Below are 22,308 nucleotides of genomic sequence, written 5' to 3'. Positions count from 1 at the left end.
AGAATCATCCAAAATAGGTGGCATAGTGGTTGTCTAGATTTTACAGGATTTAGATCAACTGGGAAAGTAGGTAGAAGTAATTTGAATCAGGCAATTGTGGTGATGCATACACAACGAATAGTAGTGCCCAGTGGAGCATTGTAGAACAGACAGACCTAGGAGAATAAATGTACAGTTCCTGAAAAGTGATGACATGGTTAGACAAGCTGGTAAATAAGGCATGGTACAGGGCATTGAGTACAAGAGCTGAAATAGCATGTTATAGCCATTCAAGATGTTGGTGAGACTACACTTGGAAACTGTGTGCCGTTCTAGTCACCAAGCACAGGAAGAATGTGATTAAGCTGGAGAGCATGCAGGGATGTTTCACAATGATATTGCTGAGAGTGGATGGGCTAGAACTGCTCTCCCTGGAGTGAAGGAGATTGAGGGGTGATCTTAAGCAGAATTATAAAATCATAATGGCAGAAATGTCAGAACTAGTCTTTTCCCCGAGTAGGGGAGTCTTAAAAAAAAGGCATGGGTTGCAGGTTAAGAGGGGAAAGGTTTAATGGTGACCTATGAAAATTATTCCACACAAAAGAAGATGCGTGAATGCAATGAGGAGTCAGAAGACGTGGTAAAAGACAGCATTGCAGCACTTAAAAGACGTGTTAAACATTTAGGGATCTGGACCAAATGCAGGCAAATGGGACTAGCTCAGGTAGACATCTCAGTCAGCAATGCCAACATGCGCAAAGGGCCTGTTTCAATGTTACAGGGCATTGACCTCAATCATATTTTAAGTTAGAAATGTAGGAGGGATGCAAGAACAAAAGATCATAAGATATAAGAACAGAATTAGGCCAAAATGTGATGTCCGTGGTAAGATGGAGAAAAGGAGAGACCAAATGAATTACAATGGTAATACTAGCTCAAAAAGGATTAAAAAGGACTGAATAAAACACTCAGTGATTCAGGAACAGCTTCTTTCCCTCTGCCATCCGATTCCTAAATGAACATTAAAGCTTTGGACACTACCTCACTTTTTTTAATATACAGTATTTCTGGGGTTTTTTTTGCACATTTAAAAAAATTATTGTTTTATTTTACTATTATTTTTTCTCTCTCTGTTAAGATTATGTATTGCATTGAACTGCTGCTGCTAAGTTAACAAATTTCACATCACATACCAGTGATAATAAATCAGATTCTGATTGCATCTTATAGTCTCAGCTATTACTTATATAGGAACATAGAAACCCTACAGCACAATACAGGCCCTTTGGCCCACAATGCTGTGCCAAACACATACTTATTTTAGAAAGTACCTAGGATTACCCATAGCCCTCTACTTTTCTAAGCTCCATGTACCTATCCAAGAGTCTCTTAAAAGACCCTATTATATCCCCCTCCACCATCATTGCCAGCAGCCCATTCCACGCACTCACCACTCTCTGCATAAAAAACCTACCCCTGATATCTCCTTGATAATTCATTAAATGAATTGGCTTGGATTCACTTCTGTGATTATGCAACCTTATGATGAAGCCAAGGTGCATCCTGTTTTCAATGGATAAAAGCTATCTGGATTTGCAGAAGACACGGAGCCAACCACATGTTTCTCCTGCACCTACCTGCATGACTAGTACAGCAAAGGAGAATGGTAACAAATCACAACTTATGCTAAACTGGCTAGCTCCAATTATATCACCAGCTAAATGACTATAAAATAACTATACTTGGCTCAATATTAGTTTTACCTTCAATATACTATAATTCCAAGCAAACTAATCACCAAACTCCGAGACCAGGGAATCAATACCTCCTGCTGCAATAGGGTCATTGACTTTCTGACCAAAAGACCATACCAGTAAGGACAGATAGCAACACAGCCACCATGATTATTCTCAACACTGGTGCCAACAAGTCTGCATCCTCAGCCCCTTTTCTACTCCCTACACACTCTTGACTGTGAGGTCTGACTCTACTCTAACTCTATCTACAAGTTTGCAGATGATACCAGTATCATGGGTCTTATCTCAAATAATGACGACTCATTAGTACATGAAAGAAAGTGAGAGCTTAGTAAGATGCTGTTGTGACAACAATCTTCCTCTCAATTTTGGCCAAACAAAAGAGTTATTGCTGACTTCAGGAAGAAGGGCAATGCACATGTTCCTGTCTCTATCAACAGCGCTGAGGTCAAGAGGGCTGAGAGCTTTGAGTTTCCAGGACATCACCAATAACCGGTCCTGCCAACCACAGGGATGCTATGGTTAAGAAAGGTTAAAAAAAACAATGCCTCTACTTCATCAGGATGCACGTCTTCATGATACTTATCAGCTTTTATTGATACATCCTGCTGTATTTAGTGCACTACAGCTTGCTCTGCCCGCAATCTCACAAAACCCGTAGCAAGTTGTAAACACAGCTCAGAACATCATGAAAACCTGCTGCCCCTCCATGGTCTATATTTCTTACTGCCTCAGCAAAGTAGTCAGAATAATAAAAGACCCCACCCCCCAGATATTCTCTCTTTTCTTCTCTCCCATTGGGCAGTAGCTACAAAAGCCTGAAAGCACGTGCCACTAGGCTCAAAGATAGCTTTTATCCTACCGTTAGAAGGCAACTAAATGGTTTTCTGTGCAATAAAATGGACTACTGACTTAACAATCTACTTCATTGTGACCTGGTATCCTATTGTCTATCTGCATGCATTTTCTCTGTAATTGTTACATTTTATTCAAGCATTCTGATATTGTCTTATCTTGAACTACCTCAACGTGCTGTGTAATGAATAGTATGCAAGCTTTTTACTGTACCTCAATACACATTACAATAGTAAGCCTATCCAGTCATTCACTCAGTCCATATCATGTTGCAGAATCACAATATCATTGTCACAATATGCCCTCCCATCTATTTTCATATCAACAAATCTGGATGCTTTACAGTCTGCCCCTCTTCTGGGTAATTAATATAAATAATGAATAATTGCAACCAAGCAGTAAACCTTGGGACACTCCACTAGTTGTGTCCTTCCAGCCTTGAAAAACCCATTTATTTTCTTTCTTCTATGGTACAACCAATCTTCAGCTCACTGCTAATACAGTTCTGACAATACCATGAGCTCTTATTAGGTGACAGCTGGTAAAATGTCTTCTGAAAAAGCAAAGGTAAAAATGCCAAAATTACCGTTCATTTGTTACTCGTTCAAGGTCTGAGCGCAGCATTGCAACCAGATTGCCTCCTTCTTCATTTTCTCGATCTCGACGCTCCAATAGAGTATCCAGCTCCGAGCCCTTGTCCTGTATTTCTTTCTGCAGCTAAGGAAATAACGAGAAAAACTAAAATGTAAAGACTGCTCACTCAGGTTTTACTTATTTTCACACTAAGAGCAAAAACTACATGAATGAACTTGGGTTTGTGCCTGCATTCAGCACTTTGTTCCACACTCACACCACCCTCTAAGAAGAGCTCCACATCCTTGCCAGTTTCCCCTGAAATATTTCACTTTTCACTCTACACCCATGACTCTAGTTCTAGTCTCACCCAACCTCAGGGGAAAGAGGCTGTATGTATTCACCCTATCTAACCCTCTCATAATTTTGTATACCTATACAAGATCTTCCTTCATTCTCCTATGCTCCATGGAATGAACTAACCTATTTGACATTTCTCTATAACTGAAGTCCTCTAGTCCTGGTAACATACTTGTAATTTTTTTCTCTACTCTTCTAAGTTTATTGATACCTTTCCAGTGGGCAGGTGACCAGATTGCATACAGTATTCCAAATTTGGCCATACAACTTCAATATCTCAACTCCTGTCCTCAATACTTTGATTTATGAAGGCCAAAGTGTCAAAAGCTCTCTTTATGACCCCATCTACCCATGACACCACTCTCAAGCAATTATAAATCTATACTCTCAGTTCTCCTACACACCTCAGTGCCCTGTCATTCACTGGGTAAATCCTATCCTGATTTAGCTATTTCTTATCACAACGGACCATGCCACTATCAAAAAAAATGAAAGCTGGTTAAGTATCTTGACTTGTGATTAAAACTGACAGCATAAAAAAGGAACAAAACCAGTCTTTGTATTACTGACATCAGTAATGTATGCACTTTCATATTGTTTTATTTGAATGATGTTCTCAATTTCCTTTCTCCATTCTAGGACTTATCAGGATTAGACATAGGATAAAAGATTTTCACAAGACTGGGCAACATGTTGATATGGGTGAAAATGAGTGACAAGAGACAGAGCAAGAAGACAGTCGCATTTAATTAATTAACTTAAAGGGGAACTGACAGAGAACTGAATATATCAGAGAGGCTAAAGAGGAGGACAGGAAATAAGGATGCACTTATACAAATAATATACTAGATGCTGGGAAGTATTTTACAGTGATGGCCCTCTGCTGAAACAAGTAATGCAAACCTTAAACAGGATGACAAAGATATTTTGAAATAGGCAGGATTTTACTTTGTTAGGGATACATAATGTCACCTGGATCTTGAGAGATTGCCACTTTCAAGGACTCTTTACAACTCATGCTCTCAGTATTACTTTTTATTTGCACAATTTGTCTTCTTTTGCACATTGGTTTGTCAGTCTTTGTCTATGTATAGTTTTAAACTTTATTGTACTTTTTTCCTGTAAATGCCTGCAAGAAAATGAATCTCAAGATATTACATGGTAACATACGTATATGTACTTTGATAATAAATTTGCTTTTAACTGTGAAACCTTTATTTAGCAATTTGCCAACTTTGATAGCCATCACTGAAGCAGGATTTATACTATGTCAAAAAGCTCTCCTTGTCTCACCTCAAAAATTCGATCCCTTTGAACCTTATATGCAAAGGCAATGCCAGTTAATATCCCACCATTGCTCTGCACTGTAGCAACAGGTCATTATTATAGAAGGGATGAGTATAATACTCTTATTTCCCTCGTGCATTGTTTTGCAACCGATCACTTGTTTTATCTCTTCATGGCATCTTGCCTTCTACCCACTGTATTCCAGGGCCATGAAATTAATTCCCTATGCTACTCCCCTCTTCTGATTAACAACTATCATTCTATTGAGTCTCTATTATACCTCTCATTCTGCTAATTGTGACGTGCAATTTGTTAGGTAATAAGGACTAACAGAAAGGACAGTAAAGCATTGACACAGGGGAAAAAGCACTCTGGGGATCTATTGCTTAGAAAACAAACCTCCATAATACACAAACTAAGTCTCAGTCAGGCTATTGTATTCAGTATGGGTGTCAGACTTTTGGAAAATGTAAAGCCTGAGGGAGACTTAGTAGAAATATATCAGAAGAAAGACAGCACAGTAGCATAACATTTACAGTGTCAACAATGTGTTCAATTCCTGCTGCTGTCTGTAAGGACATTCTCTGTGACCATGTGGATTTCCTCCAGGTGCTCCGGTTTCCATCCACAGTCCCAATCTATACGGGTAATAAGGGTTAGTAAACTGTGGACATGCTATGTTGGTGCCAGATTCATGGTGACACTTGCGTGTGACCCTCATCACAACCCTCAGACTGTGTTGGTTGTTGACACTAACAACACATTTCCCCTGTATGCTTCAATGCACATATGACAAATAATGCTAATCTAGTCTTTATTTTAAAAAAGAGTTCAATTTTATGGGGAGACTAAAACAGATTTTAAAAAGATATTCAAACTCAAAGAGCCTGGATTGAATAATTCTCAAACCAGACTGCTTATGATTTTAAATATGTTCTACTGATCACACAATGTCCAATTTCAATCGCAACTTCCCTCGTTATGAACCACTCCTGCCTGCACACTGACCAGGTCTCTGACTAGTGGTGTTACACAGGGAACCATGCAAGGACCTCTGCTGTTTAGAAATTGGATGAAAACATGAATGGATGGGTTTGCGGATGACATGAAGATTGGTAGCATCATGTGTGGTATAGTCAAATGATATAGCAGGATATAGATCAGTTGCAGATATGAGTGGAGTAGGGAAGTAGCAAATCAAATCTGATCTGGGCAACTGTAAGAAAATCAAATGTAAAGAAAAACGTGCACAGTTATGCAGGATCCTGAACAGTGTTAAAGTACAGAAGGATCTTGGGTTCTCTGAAAATGGCCGCAAAAGTTGACATGGTGGTAAGGAAAGCTTACAGCATGTCTGATTTTATTAGTTGAGCCACTGGGTTCTGGAATCAGGAAATTACATTACACCTTTTTAAAACTCTAGTTAGACCACATCTGGAGTATTGTATTCAATTCCGTTCACCTCACAATAGGAAGCCGAGGCTGTAGAAAGAGTGCAGAAGAGGTTTACCAGGAAACTGCCTGGATTAGAGGGTATTTGCTATAAGGAAAGGTAAGACAAACAGGTTATTTTTCCTGAAGGGGCAGAGGCTGAGGGGAGACCTGATAAGACTGTGAGGTATAGAGCTACAGAGTAGAGGCATAGAGGTATAGAGCTATAGAGGCTGGTATCATTTTCCCAGGGTGGAAATGTTTAATAATAGAGTGTATGTACTTCAGTTGAGAGAAGGAAAGTTCAAAGGAGATATATGGTTCAGGAGATGTTTTTTTAAAAAACTTCAGAGTGATGGGGTGCCTGGAATGTGCTGTCCAAAGTGGTGGTGGAGGCAGATACGGCATAGGTATTAAAGTGACTCTTAGACAGACACATAAATATGCAGAGAATGCAGCGATAAGGACCATTTGCAGGCAGAAGGGATCAGTGTAAATATCAGCAGTAGCTTAGTTCAGCACAACATCATGGGCCAAAGGGGCTGCTTCTGTACCGTACTGTTCAATATTCTAATCATGCACCACCAATGTGCACAGCTACAGTTTGTGGAAACTGGAAGATCTATTATAGCAACACTGCAAGTTCAACAAGGTCACCCGAACTCAGGAAAATCAAGGAAAGCACACACATCAGACTGCTGCCTCTAAGTTTGACTCTGTTATGACAGTGTATAATGCTATTCCCGTATTATCCCTGGATCAAAGATCTTGAAGATCTAGCTAACTGTGGATGCAGGATGGCGCTGGAAGCGTGATGACACTTGTGGGCTGCCCCAAGCACAATCCCACTGATTTGATTTGACACAAATGACACATTTCACTATGTTTCAATGTACATGTGACAAATAAAGTTCATCTTTAATCAGAATGTGTACAGGAATACATTTAGGTCGGCATGACTAACAGAGCCATGACCATAAAGCCTTTGGCAGAATATGTTGGCAATACCAGTCAATACTGTGCCTTGCTAATGATCAGACAAAATATGTTTCCTAGTGCCCTGACCAATATTTATTCCTCAATCATCAAAGTTACTACTTCTGTTTATGCGAGCTTATATGTACGAATTGAACACTAGGAATACAGCACAATTCCTTGAAAAAGGTGAAATTCACCAATTTTTGCTTCATACAGTACACTGCACACAAGGACTTTCAAAAACCTAACCTGTTTGTTTAGCTCTGCCTGCTGTTGGAGCTTTGTGGACAATTGTTTTTTCTCCTCTTGGTGCAATTGTTTTGCTTTGTCTTGTTCCTGAGAAAAGACCTCCTTCAATTCCTGGAGGGCATTGCTCTTCTCAGCTTCAAACTCATCCTGTACAGAAGGTAACAGTAATATATTATAACTCTAAGAGGATAACTGCAATGCAACAGGATGTAGACCTATGATCAATGATTAGTCAGATTTTTAACTAAACAATATAACAAATATTGCTAGCATTGATCTCATATCCATTTCATTTTAAAGAAACTTCATGGTTTTACAAATTATTGAAATGAATATGTCAGATCAAGTTTTCTCTGACATGATAACCAGTTGACAGGATTAAACCTTATTACCCATTTACTAAAATAAAATACAAAATTGATCAAGTATTTCTCTTTAACTCTCTTCCCCACTTCAAATCTTGGGCTTTTCAATTTGCTTTCTATTTTACTTCAAACACAACATACAGGCAATGGAAGATACAAGTAGATGCAGGTCCAAACATGTTAAACAAGATTGTTAGGGAAGATAATTGTACATTATGTATAGAATATCACCCCACAAAAGATATACATCCCATTTAAGGTAGAAAAAAATCCATCTTTGTATATTACTTTCATTTCAAAAGCCTGAAGAATTCAGTCTGAAATGAACACTTGTCAAAGTGCAAGAGCGCAGGATCAGCATTTAAAATATATTTGCAGGCAGTGAAGGTTTGAGGACCAGGTCCACACCATAAAGTCACTAACAAACATGGATGTCACATCCACAACTTACCCTATTGATAACTTGAACAAATCCTAGTCGTATGTGAAAGACGTGAATGAAAAGAAAGTGATATAATCAAATCGTGTGTGTTGCTTGATACAATCAAAGATAGAAACAAAGTAGACCTTGAGATCTGTAACATTCCTAAGTACAGAGCATGGCAATCCAACTGGTAGTATTTTCTCTAATGTAACACGTCTGCCATTCCTCCTTTCCGAGTAATAAACAAAGGACTAGTTCAAGTGCCATTTTGGAAAAGTATCCCCAATTCTAATAACATTCTTTATATTAACATTCTTCCTCTAATAGTGATCTGCATTGCCTCCTTACTTAACAAAAACAGACTTTTCACTATTTACCTGTTCTAAATCAAGCAGTGTCACTCAAAAGCTAAAAGAAAATTTCAATTCTTCCTTCAGTCAGTACAGTACAACACAGGAACAGGACTTTCAATATGCAATGTCTGCTCTGAATATGATGCTGAATTAAAATAAACACATTTCAGGATTATATATATCGCTCATTCCTGCTCTCGTTCCAGTCAATGTTCACCTGAGTGAACAGGAAGAAAGATCTGATAGGTATGTAATAAGACCATAATCAGGAGCAGAATTAGGCCATTTGGCCCACTGAGTCTACACCACCATTCAATCATGGTTGATTTATTATCCCTCTCACCCCATTCTCCTGCCTTCTCCCCATAACTTTGATGCCCTTACTAAGCAAGAATCTATTAACCTCTGTTTTAAATATACTCAATGACTTGGTCTCCACAGCCACTTATTGCAATGAACTCGACAGACTCAACACCCTCTGGCTAAAGAAATTCCTCCTCATCTCTGTTCTAAATGGATGTCCCTCAATTCAAAACATCCACTATCTAGACTTTTCAATATTCAATAGGGTTCAGTGAGATCCCCTCTCATTTTTCTAAATTCCAGTGAGTAAAGGCCCAGAGCCACCAAGCTCTCTGCACACATTAACTTTTTCTTTTCAAGGATCATTCTCGAGAACCTCTGGACACTCTCCAAATCCAGCACATTATTTCTTAGACATAAGGAGCCCAGTACTGCGCACAATATCTTAAATGCAGCCTGACCAATGCCTGATAAAGCCTCAGCATTACATCCTTGTTTTTTATATTCTAGTTCTTTCAAAATGAATGCTAACTCTGCAATTACTTTTTTTTATCATCAACTCAACCTGTAAGTTAACCGTTCAGGAACCATGCATGAGAGCTCCGAAGACACTTTGCACCTCTAATTTTTGAATCCCACCATTTAGGAAATAGTCTATGATTTTATTCCTTCTACCAAAGTGTGAAAGCATACACTTCCCTACACTGTATTCAATCTGCAACTTTTCTGCCCATTCACCTAATCTGTTTAAGTCCTCTGCAGACCACCACTTCTTCAATACTACCTGCTCCTCTAACTATCCTCGTATTGTCTGCAAAAATTCCACACAATGTCACTTCTTGTGATCTTTTCCAATAATGTTGCAATTTTATTTTAAGTTTATAATGCTACAACTTTATCCCTATGTGTAACTTTCAAGATACAATTTCAACATTCCATTCTCTTCTGAAAAGGTCTACTTAACTATAACTTTATTTCAAAAACTACAATTTGCACTTCTGTTTTCAGCCAGGCACAATTGTTAACTTAGAATAATATTCCTACTGTATGTACAATGTAAATGGAAAACTATTAGGCCACGTTTGTATATCTGAAACTATGCCTCTACTCTCAGTGTCCTCTGTCCATCTAGTGGCACATGCCTTAATTCTGACAAATTTATATCTTGGTTTTTCAGACTTTTGGCATAAAAATCTAGGACTTGATATGATCATACTTAGATGATCTTGGGACTCAGCTCCACTTAACCACCCATTTTCCAAACATCTTTACTCCCTTATAAAATAAAAGCTTTTCTTGTTCTTATATATATTCAGTAGCTCAAGTTCTACATTTTTTATGATATAGAACTACAATGATTCTCAACTATCAGACAAAAAAAATTCTTGCGCATTGCTATCTTAAAAGAATGACCCTTTATTCTGAAACAAGAGCAAAATTGGAACACATCCTCAGTGTCTAAACTGTACAACTAACATGCAAAAGCCTGATCTTCTCAATCATTCAGAATGAAAATCCTTTCATCACTGGAATTAATTGAGTGCCTATAATTAAATGTATTCCTTGAACAAGACCAAAATCGTACACAAAACTTCATGGTTGCACCAAAGCCCAATGCATCTGAAGGAAGACTTCTTTCTTTTGTACTCCAGCTCCCTTGTTATGAAAGCCAACAGTTCATTTGTCTTGCTAATTATTTCTCTATTTAACCCACCAGGCAGTCAGAACCACCCCACCCCCCCTACCCATGCAGCAGCATTTTGCAGTCAACAGAATTAAATAATGCTTTTCAAGTCATTTGACCACATTTTAGTCCCTTTGCCAAACATTCCCCACTTACTTAACTTAGCTATACCCTTTAATAACTTTTTTTACAACTTACCCTCATAAATTGCTTGTCAAATGCCTTTTTCAATACCATATTGTGCTGTATCACCATTTTCAGAAAATTATAAACTAGATCCCCAAGGTCCTGCTCTATACTACAAACCACAGTCCAAATAAGACATACATTATTTCTTCACATTATTAAACACTATATTTATTTTCAATTGGGAAAAGATGTGTTGCTTTTTTTTTAAAATCACCTTACAAAAGTTATGAGACACTGGTCAAATATAATCTATTTAATTAGAAAGATGTCCATTGCCACTTAACTCTGCATTCTTGATTACAGGTGCTACACTGAAGAAAAAGGCAGTTGAAGGAACTTGAAACAAAATTAAGTCTCAATTAAAACATGAAAATACATTCCACAGCCTTTTCTTTCAAAAAAAATTAAAAATATCCATAATTCCTCAAGTACATTACCTTCAGCTGCTTAATTTGCTGAGTAAGCAAGAATTCAGACTGCCTCTTGAGGAGTTCAAACTCTTTCTGGAATTGCAGTAGTTGCTGTGATCTCTCTTTTTCAAAGTTGGACTGCAACTCCTGTTGCACTAGATTTATTTCTGAGCTGCATGCACGAACCTACCAGTCAAAAATACAAATAACGAGGTCAACAGAGGCATCAAATTGTTCAGAGGGACAGGAATAGATGCTTTGTTTTTCAGCATTTCAATGTTTTAGAAAAGAGAGAGGAATGCGTGAGTTGTGTTGTAAATAAAGGACAGCAACACAACTGCACTCAAAGAGGATACAAGAAAAGTGCAAACACTTGATGGGATTATACTACATGGATAATCCCCAAGGCCTAATGGATACCGATAAATTTGAGTCCTCACTAGCCACAGGCAAAATCCCAGAGTACAGACCAGTTGCTAATGTTCCATTATTCAAGGGAAATAGAGATAATCCAGGAAACTATAGACTGGTGAGTCTCATATTAGCGTTAGGGAAGTTAGTCTAGAGCAGGGGTCGGCAACGTTTACCACTGAAAGAGCCAATATGGACCCATTTCCCACAGAAAAGAAAACACTGGGAGCCACAAAACCCGTTTGACATTTAAAATGAAATAACTCTGCATACAACGTTTTTTTTTGCCTTTATGTTATGTATAAACAAACTATAATGTGTTGCATTTATGAAATTGATGAACTCCTGCAGAGAAAATGAAATTACATTTCTGCATGCAACAAAAACATTTTGAACTCCGAAAAAAAGACGTTGGGTTGAAGGTTACTCCATAGTTAGCCTACCTTGGATTGAAGAATTAAAAGAAAGCGCACACTGGCGGGTGTCAGGCATTGGCAGTGGTGATGTATATTAATAGCGATAAAAAACACGTTGTAGCGGTGTAGCACTACTCGCAGCGCTAAAATAAAGACACTGCAGTCAAAGGTAACTTTATTCGAACTAAACAGCCTTGATTTAAAGCCTCCCTCAACCCTTCCCCGTGGGCGCGGATGCTCCAAAAGACACGTACTCACAAACCCCCGTAGGCTATCTCCCTTAGCCGGAACGGTGGCTAATTGTGAGCCAGTTCGGATGTGCCAGGAAATGAGGTCTCCACAACGTTTTTAGATTGGACAAGATCACCATAATCTTCAAATTTTGAATTACATTTCAAAAACTAACAAACCACGGGGAGCCGCAGCACAGAGATCAAAGAGCCGCGGGTTGCCGACCCCTGGTCTAGAGGATTCTTAAGGATAGGATTTATGAGCATTTGGAAAACAATGCCCTAATCATGGCTTTGTGCAGGGCAAGTCATATTTTACTAACCTGAGTTTTTCAAGGAAGTGACAAAGGCACAGCTGTGGATATTGTCTACATGGATTTTAGTAAGACGTTTGACTAGGTCCTTCATAAGAGACTCTAGCAGAGAAACAAGATGCATGGGATTCACAGTGAATTTGTCCATTTGGATTCAGAATTGACTAGCCCATAGAAAATAGAGTTGATGTGACTTATTCTGGTAGAGGCTTTTAACCAACAGTGTTCTGCAGGGATCTGTACTAGGATCTCTGTTGCTTCTGATATATAGTGCATAATTAACCAAGATGAAAACGTAGATGGGTGGGTTAGTAAGTTTGTAGAAGATATGGAAATTGGTGGTGTTGTGGATAGCATAAAAGAATGCCAAAAAACAAAGGGATGGGGGGGGGGGGGGGGGGAGAGAGAAAACCAGAGATGAAATTTGACTCGACCAAATGTGCATGCTACATTTTGGGAGATGACATGTAAAGATACAAAATCCTTAACAGCGCTAATGTGCAGAGGGATCTTGCAGTTCAAGTTCAAAGCTCCCCTAATATGACAACATGGGTTGACAGGGTGGTAAAGGAAGGAGGCATCTGACATTTTTGCCTTTAATAGTTAAGGAACTGAGTTCAAAAGTGAGGAATTTATATGTATAGTATCTGCACTGAGAGGACCAACCACAGTAGGTTTTACACGGTGAGTGGTAAGGCTCTGAGGAATGAGGTAGAACTGAGGGATCTGGGAATACTGGTCCATCATTCCTTGAAGGCAGCACCACAGATAGATACGGTTGTAAAGAAAGTTTTTGACACTTTGCCCTTCGTAAATCAATGCAATGTACAGTGATTGGGATGTTATGCTGAAATTGTATGTTAGTGAGGCCCAAATTGGTGTTCATTCGTTTTATGTGCCGTGTTGTATAACATGGGTGATCATGGTCTTTCCATGACCATGATTGTTCATGGCAAATCTTTCTACAGAAGTGGTTTGCCATTGCCTTCTTCTGGGCAGTGTCATTACAACATGGGTGACCCCAACCATTATTAATACTCTTCCAAGATTATCTGCCTGGCATCAGTGGTCACATAACCAGCATTTGTGATATGCACCAGCTGCTTCCATGGCTTCGTGTGACCCTGATCTGGATGGGGATGAGGGTGGGGGTGGGGAGGCCAAGCAGGTGCTACATCTTGCCCAAGGGTAACCTGCAGGCTAGCAGAGGGAAGGAGCACCTTCCACCTCCGTCCCACAACCCCTCATTTGGACTATTGTGTCCAATTTTGGTCATTTACCTACAGGAAAGATGTAAAGATTGGGAGAGTGCTAAGAAAATTTACAAGGATGTTGAATAAGTTAGGACTTCATTGCCTAGAACAATGTAGATTGTGGGAAAGATTTGATAGGGCTATACAGAATTATGAAAAGTATAGACAGATAATGCAAACAGGTTGTTTCCAAAGGTTGAGTGAGACTACAACTACAGGTCATGGGTTAAAAGCAAAAGGTGAAATGATTAAGGGGAAGACGAGGGGGAACTACTTTGCTCAGAGGGTGGTGAAAGTGTGGAATGAGCAGCCACACAACTGGCAAATGCAGGTTCAATTTCAAAATTTAACAGAAATTTGGATAGGTACTTGGATGGGAGGAGTGGAGGGCTATGGGACTAGGCACATTAATGGTTTGGAATGGACTAGATAGGGCAAAGGGCCTGTTTCTGTGCCACTGAAGGGGAGAGAAGAAACTGTACTGATAGGAGATTCATTGGTTATGGGAACAGACAGGAGATTCTGTGGATGTGTATGAGATTCCCAGAAGGTATGTGGCCTCCCACGTGCCAGGGTTGTGTGCTTCCAATAAAGTTCACAGCATTCTTAAGAGAAAAGGTGAACAGCCAGAAGGTGTGGTACATATTGTTACCAAAAACATAGCTAGGAAAAGGGATGACATCCTGAAGAGTGAATTTGGGGAATTAGGAAGCTAAAATGCAGGATTTTAGCTCAAGGATAGTATCACTAGATTGCAGCCTGTGCCACAGGGCCATAGAGGGTGAAATCACGATGTTAGTTGAAAGCATGGCTGAAGAGTTGGTGCAGAGTTTCATATTCATGGATCATTGGGATCTCTTCTGGAGAAGGCACAGCTCTACATAAGAGACAGGTTATACCACAACTTGAGAGGGGCCAATATCCTTGCAGTCAGGTTTTCTGGAGCTTTTGGGGAGGCTTTTAACTATGTTGCCACGGGGACAGAAACCAGATTGTTAGGTCATTGATGTGGCTGTGGTGTAAAGGTAGATGTAATTTACAAAGAGAGTATGAGGAATGCTGGACAGTGTTAAAGGCATGGAAGTGTAGTGGTTAGCACAACACTTTACAGTCAGGTGAGGAAGAGAATACCCCTCATCAGCAGTGTGGATAGATGAGACAACAGGATGGCTGGAAATGTACAGACCGTAAAGGAACTTCAGTAATGAGAGTCAGCACCTAGATATTTATCATTAATAATTTTGTTTTACTGTAAATAAGTCTTTAATCCTTGACTAAAGTTTGAGAGTCAATGAATGTTTTATTGTAAACATTTTTAATTTGAATAGGAACAGAGAGTCAACACATAATTTATTGTAAATAACTTTATTTATTGTATAAGGACTCAAATTTGACTCCAAAATATCTTACTTGTGGCAGAACAAAAATCCTAGATTGGGCAAAAAAATATTTACAGAAGCCTAAGAAGGAGGGCGGCTTGGCTTTACCAAACTTAAGATTTTACTATTGGGCAGTTAACATACAGTATTTTATATTCTGGACACAAGAATTGACTATAGCTGCTTGCCCACAATGGGTAGATTTGGAATGTAAATCTGTGCAAGATTTTTCACTGATTTCAATCTTAGGATCTTCACTTCCTTTTTCTTTATTCAAATTGAATAAACAGATAACTAATCCCATAGTCAGATATACATTACGAATTTGGTTTCAATTTCGTAAATTTTTTGGTTTGAATAAATTTATTTTATCATGTCCTATAATATCTAACTATTTTTTTCGGCCTTCATCTATGGACCAAGCTTTTCTTTTATGGAAAACAAAAGGTATAACATGTTTTCGTGATCTGTTTCTGGATGATAACATTATGTCCTTTGAACAGCTATCTAATAAATATAATTTACCTAAAACCCATTTTTTTTTTAGATATTTGCAAGTTAGAAATTTTTTGTATAATGAGTTAAGTCTTTTTCGAAAGAATGTCCATTGGACATTACAGAAAGAATTTTAGCCCTTAATCCTTATCAAAAGGGTTTAGTAGCCATCATTTATAAGATGATCATGAATTTACAGCCAGATGTATCAGAAAAAATTAAGAAGGAATGGCAAGAAGAGTTGTCCTATATCCTATATCATTGTCCTATATCCACTGAGCAATTGAATTGGAAAGAAATTAATCCTCCAACTGTATTTCAGTGGTTTTCTCAAACTATCTCGTTTGAGTTTAGAAAAAATTAGAAGCGTGGTTTTTGATTCTTCACTTAAATTTGAAGAAACTTGGAGACCATTTATTCAACATTTTCACATGAGTTAAATTGTCTTTTCCTAAACCTTACTTTCATTATCCTTAGTTATTTGGATGGAGGTTCGGAGTTATTGGCACTACTGTATGTATTTAACATTATATATTGGCCCATGTTGGTTAGTTTTTTTTTCTCTTTTTTTTGTTTTTTTTCTTTTTTTTGTCTCTTTTACATAAATACTGTGAGTTTGGGAGGCCTTATATATTGATTATTATATATCTGATTGTCTATTTAAACTATTAATTATGTATTCTCAAATGCTTTGTATTCATATTTCATCTATGTTTTTCTTTAAATTAATAAAAAGATAGAAAAAGCATTTGTTAAATCTGAGTCCTTTTATATGTAAATATTCAGAAATATTACAAAATAAAGTTAAAGTATTTTTGGAGAGAAAAAACACTTTACAGTACGTACAGGCAATCCTGGATCAATTCCCGTACTGCCCTTAAGGAGTTTATATGTTCTCCCCACATGCCCAGGTGGGTCTCCTCCAGGTGCTCTGGTGTCCTCCCACAGTCCAAAGACGTACTGGTTGGTAGGTTAGTTTGACATTGTAAACTGTTCCGCAATTAGGATGGGATTAATTTGGTGGACTGCTGGGTGGCACAGCTCAAAGGACCAGAAGGGCCTGCTCTGCACTGTACCTCAGTAAAATAAATAAAAATAAAATAAATACGGTCTTTTGGATGAGCTGAAATGTGTTCATTTTAACCCAAGTATTAAGTAAAAACGGGGATGAACTTAGAGCATAGATCCGTACAATTTGTGGCCAATACTGATACTTGGCTGCTGCGAGGACAGGTATGGCAACCTGACGTTCTGGGGTTGCTTCAAAAGGAATAGGGAGGGGAGCAGCATTACCAATTAGGGATAGCATCACAGCTGCAGAGAGAAAATGTCATGGAACATACATTGGGAGCAAATGTTCTCAGAAAAATGCACAACAGAAGTGTGAAGGTTGTTCAGGAAGCACTTGCAAGGGGTTTGGATAGGTTATCCCATTAGATAGGGAAAGGATGGAAGGGCAAGAGAACTATGGTTGAGAGGTGGGACATTTAGTCGAGAAGGAATCATATTTAAGTTATAAGAAGCAAAAATCAGACAAAGCTCTTGAGAATTACAAAGTAGCCAAAAAGGAACTTAAGAACGAACTTAAGAGTTAGAAGGTAACATGAAGGTTATGGCAAATAGGATTAAGATATTCTATCCATATGTGAAGAACAGGAGGATAACTGGAGTGAAGAGAGGACTAAAGATGGGGATAAAGGGGGATAACGTGACTAGAGTCAGAGGTGGTAGGAGAGGGTCTTAATGAATACTTGCATCAATATCTGTGTTTGCCAGCGAGAGGAACCTTGACAAATGTGAGGTCAGCATAAACAGGTTAATATGTTGGAGCATCTCAAGGTTAAGAGTTTTAGGGTTGCAGTTTTTGAAAAATCATTAGGATAGATAATTCCACAGGGTCACACAGGATATACCCCAGTTTACTATAGGAAGTGAGGGAAGAAATTGCTGGGGTGAAGATAATCTGTGTTCTAACACAAGTTGTAGTAGATGATTGGAAGGTAACAAATGTTCCTTTGTTGAAGGAAGAGCATAGGGATAATCCTGGGAATTGTAGATCAGTGATTCTTATGCCAGTGGTGGGCAAACTAATGGAGAGGATTCTTAGTAGCAAAACTTATAAGCATTTGGAGAAACAGTCTTATTGGGGACAGTCAGCATGATTTTGTGAGGGGCAGATTTTTGAGAACATGACAAAAATTGAGCGTAGAGCAGCAGATGTGTATAAGGCATTTCATAAAATTTGACATGGCAGGCTGATTGAGAAAGTCAGGAGGTATGGGATTCAAGGAAACTTGGCTGAGTGCATTCAGAATTGGCTTGTCCACAGAAGGCAGAGTGTGGTAACAGTGTATTCTGCCTGTAATCTGTGACTAGTGCTGTTCTGCAGGGATGGTTCTGGGACCTCTGCTTCTTGTGATTTCTAAAAATAATCTGGACGAGAAAGTGGAAGGTTGGGTTTGTAAGGGTGAAGATGACATGACAGTTGGTAGTGTCGTGGAGACTGTAGAAGGTTGTTGTAGGTCACATTGGGACATAGACCGGATACAGAGCTAGGATGAGAATTGTAAATGGAGTAAGATCCAGAAATGTATGAAGTGATTTACTTTGGAAGCTCAAACTTGAAGACAGAGTACAGGGCTAATGGCAGGATTCTTAGTTGTGAGGAAGAACTCATGGATCTTGGGCTCCAAGTCCAAAGTTGCAGTGCAAGTTGATTGGGTGTTTAAGATGATGTATGGTGTGTTGGCCTTCATTAATCAGGGCACTGAGTTCGAGAGTCACAAGATAATGCCGCAGCTCTATAGAACTCTTGTTAGAGTACACTTGGAATATTGTGTTCAGTTCTGGTTGCCTCATTGTAAGGATGTGGAAACTACCAAAGGTCAGGAGATTTAGGATGCTGCCTGGACTACAGAACATATCTTATGTAGAAAGGCAGAATGAGTTTTGGCTTTTCTCTTTGTAGTGAAGGAGAATGAGAGGCAACTCGATGGAGGTGCATAAGATTATAGCATCGGCAGCAGTGCCCTTTCTCCTGGGTGGCAATGGCTAATGCCAGAGATCATCCGTTTAAGATGAGTAGAGGTTTAGGGAAGATGTCAGAGGCAGTTCCCCCCCCCACCCCCCACCACCACATAGCGGTATGTGCCTGGAATACACTGCTGGTTGTAGTGGTAGTGGCTGTTATATTAGGAATGTTGAAGGGACTCTTAGAAAGGCACATATTGGAAGAAAAATTGAAGATTATGAGCTATGTAGAAGGGATGATCATTGAGTAGGTTTATAAGATCAAAATAACATAACATGCTGTATTATTCTGTTTTTAAAATTCTAGTTAGGCCACATCTGGTGTACTGCATTCATTTCTGGCTGTCCTATTATGTTGAAGAATTGGACAGGGTGCAGAATAGGTTTACCAAGATGCTGCCTGGATCAGAGGGCACGTGTTATCAGGATAAGTTGGGTATATTTTGATTAGTCTCCATGGAGCTACAAAGGTGGTTATTAAGATTGAGAGGCATAGAGTAGACAGCCAGTAGTTTTTTTCCCCAGGGTTGAATGGCCAACACCAGAGCCTAAATTTAAAGTGACAGGGACCAAGTTCAAAGGTGTGTGTGAGCATCTACGTATAGAAATATACACACACACATATATATATATATGTAGTCAGCTAAGAGTCTTTCAATTCTTGTTGGGGGATCTTCGCCCATTCTTCCTTGCAAAAGACTTCCGGTTCTGTGAGATTCTTGGGCCGTCTTTCATGCACTGCTCTTTTGAGGTCTACCCACAGATTTTCGATGACGTTTAGGTTGGAGGACTGTGAGGGCCATGACAAAACCTCCAGCTTGCGCCTCTTGAGGAAGTCCATGTGGATTTTGAGGTGTGTTTAGGATCATTATCCTGTTGGAGAAGCCATCCTCTTTTCATCTTTAGCTTTTTTTTACAAACGGTAGGATGTTTGCTTCCAGAATTTGCTGGTATTTAATTGAATTCATTCTTCCCTCTACCAGTGAAATGTTCCCTGTGCCACTAGCTGCAACACAAGCCCAAAGCATAATCGATCCACCCGTGCTTAATAGTTGGAGAGGTGTTCTTTTCGTGAAATTCTGCACCTTTTTTTCTCCAAACATACCTTTGCTCATTGTGACCAAAAAGTTCTATTTTAACTTCATCAGTCCACAGGACTTGTTTCCAAAATGCATCAGGCTTGTTTAGGACCCCACACACCCCTCATACAATCTCTTCTCCCTCCTGCCGTCTGGGAAAAGGCTCCAAAGCATTCGGGCTCTCACAACCAGACAATGTAACAGTTTCTTCTCCCAAGCTATCAGACTCCTCAATACCCAAAGCCTGGACTGACACCTTGCCCTACTGTCCTGTTTATTCTTTATTGTAATGCCTGAACTGTTTTTGTGCACTTTATGTAGCCCTGTGTAGGTCTGTAGTTTAGTGTAACTTTCTCTGTGGTTTCTTTTTTTTTTACATAGTTCAGTCTAGTTTTTGTACTGTGTCATGTAACACCATGGTCCTGGAAAACATTGTCTCATTTTTACTATGTCTCATCTTTAACTTTATGACTTTTGGAGATCAGTTCATCTTCTACTCACTTAACTATTCACAGTAACAGAAGTTTTGACCAGGGGTGCCCAAACTTTTGCATACCACTGTGTGTATGTGTGTATGTATACATACACACACACACACCCTCCCACCCACCCTGCAAGGTGTGTTGGTGAAGGAAATATGATAGAGGCAGTCAAGAAACACTTTACATAGACACATGAATCTACAGGAAATGATAGGAATGGACATGTTATCTACAGAAAGGATTAGTTTAGTTAGGTATTTAATTACTAATTTAATTAGTTCAGCACTGCAGCATGGATTGAAGGGCCTATACTTGTGCTGTATTGTTCTACATTCTATATTAAATTGCAAAATAGTAAGATTTTGCAAACTATTTTAACACCCCACAAAATCATCCAGAAATGTGCTAGTTGAGTTTCTAAACCAATTGTAAGGATTTGAGATAATTTAAAATAAAACTTTATTATTAAATTCAACAGAAAGTTAAAATCCATATCTCCATGTAGTTCTGGTCACCACATGTTATTAACAAAAGTGAAGCTCTTTGAGAAGGTGCAAAGTTTTAACAGAATGGTTTCATCGATGACAGATTATTTAATCTAGGTTTTAACACCAGATTAACTTTGTTTTCCACTGCTGTTTTCGGATTTGAACTGGTATCCACATTTTCCCAGGAACCTGAATTACTCAATAATGTAATTACTATACCTGTGAACAAGCAAATCGCAAGGGTGCATAATTTATACATTCTATGATAAATGAATCATCATTATGGCCTTTAAAATTAGCATTAATGTCCAATTCTACATGCAAACTTTCTTCTAAACTGCAATTAAGTCATGAATGCTTTTCCATTGCAGAGTTGAAACGTGCTCCCACGTAACTGCTTGTCCTTTCCTTCTTGGAGGTCAAGCTTTTTTTGGTTTGAGGGATGTTGAAGACAAAGTTGCTGCAATGCACCTTGCAATGACCAACATTGCAACTATCTGAAGCTAATTTTGGGCAAATTATGTTTTTTAAGGTGGTGGATTGCCATCAATTGATGGCTTCATCCAAATGCCTCAACAGTTCTTTAGTGTTGTCCTGAGCACCACTCTGACAAATAATGTGTGTGAACACATTCCTAACATGCCCGAAACTAAGGAAAGCTTTGGGGAATCAAATGATGCATCATTCACTGCAGCATACCCAGCGTATCCTGCTTCCTATAGCAATTCTACCATTGCATACAAATGCTATCTATAGGGCAGGTTGTTAAGCTTTTGATCAATAGCGACTATCAGGATGTTACAGGTGATTTAACTGTTGATCATAGAATAGTACAGGACATAAACAGGCCAATGTTGTGCCAAACCAATTAAATTTGTAATCAAATGGCTAACTAAACTGCCTTCTGCCTACATAATGTCCATATCCTTGCATTTCCCTTACATTCCTGTGCTAATATAAACATCTCTTAAAAATCCACAGTGTACCTGTCTCTACCACCCCTCCAAGCAGTACATTCTAGGTATCCTCCGCAGTATAACTTGCCCTTTACATCTGCTTTGAACTTACCCCCTTTCCCCTTAAATGCACACCCTCTAATATTAGGCATTTCAACACTGGGAAAAACATAATGTCCATCTCCTCTACATAGGTTATCATAATTTTATAAACCACGATCAGATTTCCCTTCAGCCTTCTCCACTCCAGAGAAAACAAATCAAGCTTCCCCAACCTTTCATTTACAGCACGTGCCCTCTAATCCAGGCAGCATCCTGGTAAACCTCTTCACCGACCTCTGCAGAAATTGAGACTTCTTTTTAGCTTGAACCTTCATGTTGACCAGCTATTACTTCATGAAGATTTCTGATGAAGTGTAAATATACATAAATATTCCCATTTCTATTCCAACAATTTTCTTGCTGTCCATTGTTCTGTTAACTTGAAGTGATCTATAACTCTAAACTCACATCTGGTTTCATTAACCACTGTACTTGAACAAAGTTTCTCACCCTCGTTTTCAAACCCACCTATATGA

The 22,308-nt window shown here is 38.8% G+C and overlaps 1 protein-coding gene across 4 annotated transcripts in view; it reads right to left on the bottom strand.

Annotated features, from left to right (window-relative positions):
* pcnt (pericentrin) overlaps window positions 1–22,308 on the bottom strand; it is a 210,193-nt gene that overhangs the window by 111,581 nt on the left and 76,304 nt on the right. For all 4 annotated transcript variants that reach the window (XM_059967417.1, XM_059967418.1, XM_059967419.1 and 1 more), the window contains exons 22-24: window positions 11,225–11,383; window positions 7,470–7,616; window positions 3,178–3,308 (exon numbers count right to left, since the gene is read on the bottom strand). In XM_059967417.1, coding sequence (XP_059823400.1) covers window positions 3,178–3,308; window positions 7,470–7,616; window positions 11,225–11,383 — 437 coding nt within the window. The remainder of the gene's footprint in view (window positions 1–3,177; window positions 3,309–7,469; window positions 7,617–11,224; window positions 11,384–22,308) is intronic.

This window comes from Hypanus sabinus, chromosome 4 (genome assembly GCF_030144855.1).
Source record: "Hypanus sabinus isolate sHypSab1 chromosome 4, sHypSab1.hap1, whole genome shotgun sequence".
Lineage (NCBI taxonomy): Eukaryota > Metazoa > Chordata > Chondrichthyes > Myliobatiformes > Dasyatidae > Hypanus > Hypanus sabinus.
The sequence above is the reverse complement of the archived record's forward strand: the minus strand, read 5'-3'. Positions and strand labels throughout refer to the sequence as shown.